The sequence below is a fragment of the Palaemon carinicauda genome, chromosome 34, assembly GCF_036898095.1.
Source record: "Palaemon carinicauda isolate YSFRI2023 chromosome 34, ASM3689809v2, whole genome shotgun sequence".
In the NCBI taxonomy this organism is placed as follows: domain Eukaryota; kingdom Metazoa; phylum Arthropoda; class Malacostraca; order Decapoda; family Palaemonidae; genus Palaemon; species Palaemon carinicauda.
This window is the reverse complement of record NC_090758.1, coordinates 30,076,478-30,084,313: the sequence shown is the minus strand read 5'-3', so window position 1 is coordinate 30,084,313 and position 7,836 is coordinate 30,076,478. Positions and strand designations below refer to the sequence as shown.

The 7,836-nt window shown below is 30.3% G+C and overlaps 1 protein-coding gene across 2 annotated transcripts in view; it reads right to left on the bottom strand.

Annotated features, from left to right (window-relative positions):
* Positions 1 to 6,484, bottom strand: part of cn (Kynurenine 3-monooxygenase cn) — a 27,007-nt gene extending 20,523 nt beyond the window's left edge. For both annotated transcript variants that reach the window (XM_068358140.1, XM_068358141.1), the window contains exon 1: positions 6,074 to 6,484. In XM_068358140.1, coding sequence (XP_068214241.1) covers positions 6,074 to 6,130 — 57 coding nt within the window. In that variant the 5' untranslated portion in view covers positions 6,131 to 6,484. The remainder of the gene's footprint in view (positions 1 to 6,073) is intronic.
* Between the last annotated feature and the right edge of the window lie 1,352 nt (positions 6,485 to 7,836).

Sequence of the window (7,836 nt, the reverse complement as noted above, 5' to 3'; positions counted from 1 at the left end):
ATATATATATATATATATATATATATATATATATATATATATATATATATATATACATATACATATACATACATATATAAATATATATATATATATATATATATATATACTATATATATATATATATATATATATATATATATATATATATTTATACATATATATACATATATATATATATATATATATATATATATATATATATATATATATATATATATATATTTATATACATACATACATATATATATATATATATATATATATATATATATATATATATATATATACACATATGTATATATATATATATATATATATATATATATATATATATGTATATATATACATATATATAGATATATATATATATATATATATATATATATATATATATATATATCTATATATATATATATATACCGAGATCAATATAGATATATATATATATATATATATATATATATATATATATATATACCGAGATCAATATAGATATAGATATACATATATATATATATATATATATATATATATATATATATATATATATATATATATATATATGTATGTGTGTGTGTGCGTGTGTGTGTGCGTGTTTGTGTGTGTCTATGTCTGTGTTTGTGTGTCTGGGGAGAGAGAGAGAGAGAGAGGAGAGAGAGAGAGAGAGAGAGAGAGAGAGAGAGAGAGAGAGAGAGAGAGAGAGAGAGAGCAAACAGCTATTTTCAATAAAGGCATCAAGACAATAGAGCTGATTACGTCATTCACAATAAGAAACCCTTATTAAATTCAGTACTCTTTTTATGGCAACACTTTAGCAGATTATCCTTTTCCAAAGTTTGTTTTGATTAAAATCAGATAGAAAGAAAGTGATAAAAATGTCTTTAACATTTTGCTACTTAATAATTTGATATGAAACTATTTTTCATGCGAAGTTTTCTATAAAAAGGTAAATGCCTTATTGTTGAGAAATTTATAAAAATACAGAATACAATTAATTAAGATTAATCAAGGCCTACAAAGACAAATCCTATTTAATGCGTGTTAATAGAGGCCTAATGCTGATAAATGCGCAGTTTAACATACGATAAAATATCTGCGCAGTTAAATAGGGCAGGCTCTGCGCAGTAAGTTTTTTTTTTTCTTTTTCTACATCAGCGTGCATATAAACATCAGATAGTGAACTGCGCTGCAAAATGGATCGGCTGTAATCTATCTTTGGAATGGTATATCCCCTGGAATATATATATAATTACTGCAATCAAATCATTCATCCCACCCTTTGTACAAGAGGGGTAAACCACCTCTACCCCTCTCCAATTGAAATTTACAAATTTTAAGGACTGAGTAGCAAGCTAAAGTAATGCTAACAGTGAACCGTTTATTAGTATTACTATTGCTTACTAAGCTACAACCCTAGCTAGAAGAGCAGGATGCTATAAGCCCAGGGGCTCCAACAGGGAAAATAGCCCGGTGAGGAAAGGAAACAAGGGAAAAATTTACTATTATAAAAAAAGTAACAACATTAAAATAAATATATCTTATATAAACTAAAAATAAATTTAACCATACAAGAGGAAGAGTGTGCCCGAGTTTACATTCAAGCAAGAGAACTCTACCACAAGACAGTGGAAGATGATGGTACAGAGGCTCTGGCAGTACCCAACACGAGAGAACAATGGTTTGATTTTCCTAAAAGAGCTTGCGGTAAACTAAAGGTGTTAACAATTACGTAGTAAGAATATCTCCAAATTTGTAAAATATGTACCACAGGTTATATCAAAAGATTATGCATAAGAGAAATTGTGTTTGATTATAATGTTGAATGAGTATACGAGGAAAAGCTATGTTCCACATGATATGTTTGGACTTTAAAGAGAACTGATGTTTAAAATGGTCTGCAACTCAGCATATGTCAAAAATGCTGTGAATAGCAGGCCAGGTTCTAATAGTGATGGTATGGAGAGGAAATTTAGGTGGTTTTACATGAAGCTTCTCACAACAATCTGTGTTTAAAAGTCTCTGCAAATATGTTTATAGGAAGTTGTTATGTATAAAAGAACTTGCCATTCAGAATATGGCTAAAAGGCTATGCATAGCATGACATATTCAAAAAGTGGTGGCATTGAGAGGAGTTTTAGAAGGTTTTCCAAAGAGATTTTCACAACAAAATGTGTTTAAAAGTCTCCACCCAAGATATGTGTGTCTAACAAAATGGAAATATTTAAAAGAGTTCTAATAATATTTCCTGTGATTAGCGTGGAACATTACTGTAAAAGTCACAGTAGTAATATGTTAAATTGCCCTAAACTTTAGATCATTTTTAAATATATCCTCCTTGCCTAGTATGCTTAAAAAATTAATTCACTGATGGATATATTCATATCAGTTCTCGCAACTGGATATACTTGAAATGCTATTTATAGTAAATTATGTTTAGGAGATACATGCTGAAAAAAACGAGTTGAACAGGTCTAGCCAGTAAGAAGACTTTTATGGAAGATGAAGATTTAATTATTTTGCAGTGCCCTTGAACCCTCTCTCTCTCTCTCTCTCTCTCTCTCTCTCTCTCTCTCTCTCTCTCTCTCTCTCTCTCTCTGTATATATATATATATATATATATATATATATATATATATATATATATATATATATATATACAGTATGTGTGTGTGTTCATATATGTAAATATATATATATATATATATATATATATATATATATATATATATATATATATTTATCTATATATATATATATATATATATATATATATATACATATATATATATATATATGTATATATATATATATATATATATATATATATATATATATATATATATAAATGTGTATATATATATATATATATATATATATATATATATATATATATATATATATATATATATATATATACTGTAGATATGTATATATACATATATGTACATACATACATACATACATATATATATATACATATATATGTATATATATATATATATATATATATATATATATATATATATATATATATATATATATCATAGGTATACAGCCAGCGTATTAGCTATAGGTGTACATTTTCAGACATTCTCTCTCTCTCTCTCTCTCTCTCTCTCTCTCTCTCTCTCTCTCTCTCTCTCTCTCTCTCTCTCTCTACAGACACACACACACACACATTCATATGAAAAGTACACCTATATACTGTAAGTTGCTAAACTCGAAAACAGATTATTATAAAATCCGTACAGACATCAGCTTTATAAAATCATACATGTAGTCTGCACTTATAAGCTATAAATAAACGCACAATCATCCACGTACAAGACAAATGACAGCCTTTGCTATACTGAGAACTCGGTGTTGTAATCAGAAACAAAGGTGCAGAGTCACTGACACACATAAAAAGAATATCTCTTTTATATATATCTGGCAAAGGTTTATAATTCCCGTTGTTTTCGCTCGTCTACGTGACATCAAATAGATACAAAGATCACAGCGGAGGAATTTATACTTTGCTTCGTAATTAGGTCAATTCATAACAAATATTTTAAATGATTTTTTGCTTATTTCTTTATATCACAAAGCGTGTTTCATGCTCATTTTTGCCTGTGTAATAATAATAATAATAATAATAATAATAATAATAATAATAATAATAATAATAATAATGGTGCATCAAGGGTTCAACGCGCTGCTTATGAGGCTTCCCTGTAGGTATTCATTATCATCATCTCCTTCATAATAATGATGATAATAATAGTGGGGCGTCAGGGGTTCATCACACTGCTTATGAGACTTACCTGAATGTGCGTTGGAAGTTTTATTGAACAAGTGGTTTTTGTATCTAAATAATAATGAAAATATTGATAATAACTTTTGGACATTTCCATAATGAAAAACCCAACCTATTACAGACCTGACCCGGTGTGTTAAACGTGTTACTAATGATAGAAATAGGGACTGGTGATTCAACATAAATTGAAGAGCTAAATGTGAATTTGTCTCATGATGCAAAATAAGTTAATGGAATAAATCTACTGTAAATGAGACATGATGAAACTGATATTTTTAGCAAAATTTCATTGAAGAAATTCAATACATGTGAGTTTAAGAGGAGAGAACAGAATGAAATACTTTTGATATTGTTTATAAGACCTTTGTAATATCTATGTGACATTAATTGTTTGTTCTGCATCTTCTTGGATAATATTTATCTCATATTTCTGGCTTGAAACTTTTCTTCAATATCCTTTTCCATATTCTTCTCCATTCATATTTTTTCTATTTCTTAAGGAGGTTGGATTTTCCATTTTCTTATTTGCTTAAATTTTCGTACAACCTATATCAAAATAGAAATGAAACTATAAGAGAAGATTAATCGAGTGCCATATGTGGATGAGATCATGATGAGGGGTAGATGAAGATGGTTTACGCATGCTCTCTGCACTCCCAAAGAGAGATTACTTCACCAAACATTCAGCTGGCCTCCACAAGGCACTAGAAGAGTTGGAAGACCCAGGCCTACATGGCTGAGGACTATGAAGCGTGAAGTAGGAGAGGATGAATGGAGAAGTATTAAATTAAAAGCCCAAGATAAAGACGACTTGAGAAATCTAAATGAGACCCTTTGCGTCTGTGGGGGTAAGAGGAGATGATGGTGTTGATATCTATATAAATATATATACTTTGCCTCAAATTTCTATTAGCTGGTATCTTATATTCCTGTGAATTATATAATGTCTTCCCCTTTGCTCTATACGGTGTATTCCATCGATAGGTAGTAGGTTGGCTATGGCAACTACCACCAGTTGAGATACTACCACTTGAGAGTTATGGTGTCCTCTGTCCTCATACCCTGACAACACTGAGATTATCTAACAATTTTTTTTCACCCAAGGGGTTAACTATCTTCTTAGTAAGGATAGAAGAGGCTCTACAACTATGATAGGCCGCTCTTCTAGCAGAAGGATACACGAAAATCAAACCATTGTTCTCTAGTCTTGGGTAGTGTCATAGCCTATGTACCATAGTCTTCCACTGTCTCTTGGGTTAGAGTTTTCTTACTTGAGGGTACACTTAGGCACAATATTCTATAGTGTCTAATTTCTCTTCCGTTTTTTCCTTAAAGTTTTTATAGTTTATACCGGAAATATTTATCTTAATGTCATTACTGTCCTTCAAATAGTTTATCTGTCCTTGTTTCTTTTCCCCAGTGGACTATTTTCCCTGTTGTGGCCCCTTGGCATATAGCATCCTGCTTTTCTAACTAGGGTTGTAGCTTAGCATATAATAATAATAATAATAATAATAATAATAATAATGATAATAATAATAATAATAATAATAATAATAATAATAATAATAATAATAATAATAATAATAATAATAATAATAATGAATGGGGATGGTAGCTTGAAGCAGCGCTTCTAGGAGAAGGAGAGTCCAAACCATTGTTCCCTAGTCTTGGCTAGTGCCATAGCCTCTTTACCATAGTCTTCCACTGAATTAGGGTAGAGTTCTCTCGCTTGAGGGTACACTAGTGCACACTATTCTATCTTATCTCTCTCTCCTATTTTCTTTTAAGGTTTTAAAGTTTATATATGAAATATCTATTCTAATGCGGTTTCTGTTCTTGAAATATTATATCTTCGTTGTTCATTACTTCTCTTGTGATGTTCTTGTTCCCTTTCTTCACTGGGCTATTTTGCACATTAAGGACCTTGGGCTTATAGCATCCTCTTTCTCTTAGTAGGGTTATAGCTTAGCTAATAATAATAATAATAATAATAATAATAATAATAATAATATACTAAGACAGTGTTTGAGAGAGAGAGAGAGAGAGAGAGAGAGAGAGAGAGAGAGAGAGAGAGAGAGAGAGAGAGAGAATATTAGATAATAACCATGTACAACACAGAATATTATTGAAATGACAAAACTCGAGAGAGAGAGAGAGAGAGAGAGAGAGAGAGAGAGAGAGAGAGAGAGAGAGAGAGAGAGAGAGAGAGAGAGAGAGAGAGTCTTATAAGATATGGAAATACGGAAAACATTATAAAACTAGTGTACTTACGAGTCCAGCTCCCACCACGGCTATTTTCTTGTCTTTCACTTTCGCTCTGTCTTCCATCTTGGCACTCCTCGCGTCTTCAAAAAATAAAATGGACCGATTTCCAAACAGTTTTCGAACTACCGAGTTAATACTGCTTAACTAATCACTTCAGAACCACTTCGTTGCGAACAGACTGAAGTAACTACGTCTCTTTTTTGGCCACACAGTTCCAAACTCAAAGGTAAATCCTGTATAAAAATAAGACTGATAAATGTCGATATGCTCGCTACCTCGTAATGAGGGAAGAAATATGTTCGATGCTAAAAAAAAACAGTCGGTTTGAGTTTAATGCAACGTTTTAGGGCGAATAGAATGTGGTCAGTCGAGCGGATTAGAGGTCGCCTATCTCCAGAGGCGGTCAAGTCGAGACTAACTAAGATTTCTCTCATGATATGATCACTGCAGCAGCCTTAGCTAGGCTACCTTCGACTTGTCGGTCGCTTCGACGACAATATTCGATATTTAAAGAATAAACTTTTCCTTCTTTAAATTATTACAATTTAGAAAAAACTTAAACTATATTGATATTTTATAGTAATATTTCTGTTAGAAACGCATATACTGTATATGGAGGCAAGTATATTAAAAATGTAGTGATCTTATGTAATACTTTTCTCGTCGAACAGACTTTGGTGAAATCATCTACAATTTTCTTTTAATAATTTGTATACTTTAAAATTCTATAAATTTTAATCAATATTAACATAGCTACTTATCTATTAACCATCCCTTTATGAAAAATAAATAAAACTAAACAAAAATCATTACTTATCCGCGTAATTTGTTAATTTCATAGTCGTCGAAAAGACTTTCTTGGTAAGAGCTTGGTAAGCAAGTTTGCCTTCGATTTTTTTTTTTTATGTTAACAGCATTACTGCCGCTCTAGTGCTTTGCACGTAAATAGTAAGTCATGAATGAACGATATCTTAGCGTAAACAGAACACATTCCTTAAAATAGTCTCTTACGCAACTTAGATGTCTTGCGTAAAGACCTGAATTCCAACTGCCCAATATACATCTCTTCTTAACTTAGTGGTTATGACACATTCCTAACCAATGTCGTGTGTATTTAGTAGATAGATCTTCTCAAATCAATTTGTATAGATAACCGATTTGAGATATAGAATTATATAGAATTAATTCTTGGGATAATTTTACTTCAATATGTAAACTACTCTGATAATAATTGCTTATATTATATATATATATATATATATATATATATATATATATATATATATATATATATATATATATATATATATATATATATATATATATATATATATATATATATATAGGGGGGGGGAGAGAGAGAGAGAGAGAGAGAGAGAGAGAGAGAGAGAGAGAGAGAGAGAGAGAGAGCATGTGTATATGTGTGTTTCACCCTGTCAGTCCAAGGCCTTCCTAACCACTACCTTAAGGGCCAAGATGAACCAGCTGATGTAATCTAGGCATAAATGAAGCATCATGATATTTTTGCTGAATCTACTAATTACTCTCATGACATCATCATAATCTTCGTCAATATCAGTGTGGAAAGTTCTTGTTTATTCAGTGATTTGTTTTGTTGATAAAGAAAAATATATAGCATTTGATTGTAAACAATGAAACTTTAGGAGTTTAAACCTGAAGCAAGTTGACATAAGTCACAGATCATAGTTTGTATGTTACTTTTGTGATTAAAATATAAATTTGTCTTATTATATGAGCCTATTTCTAAC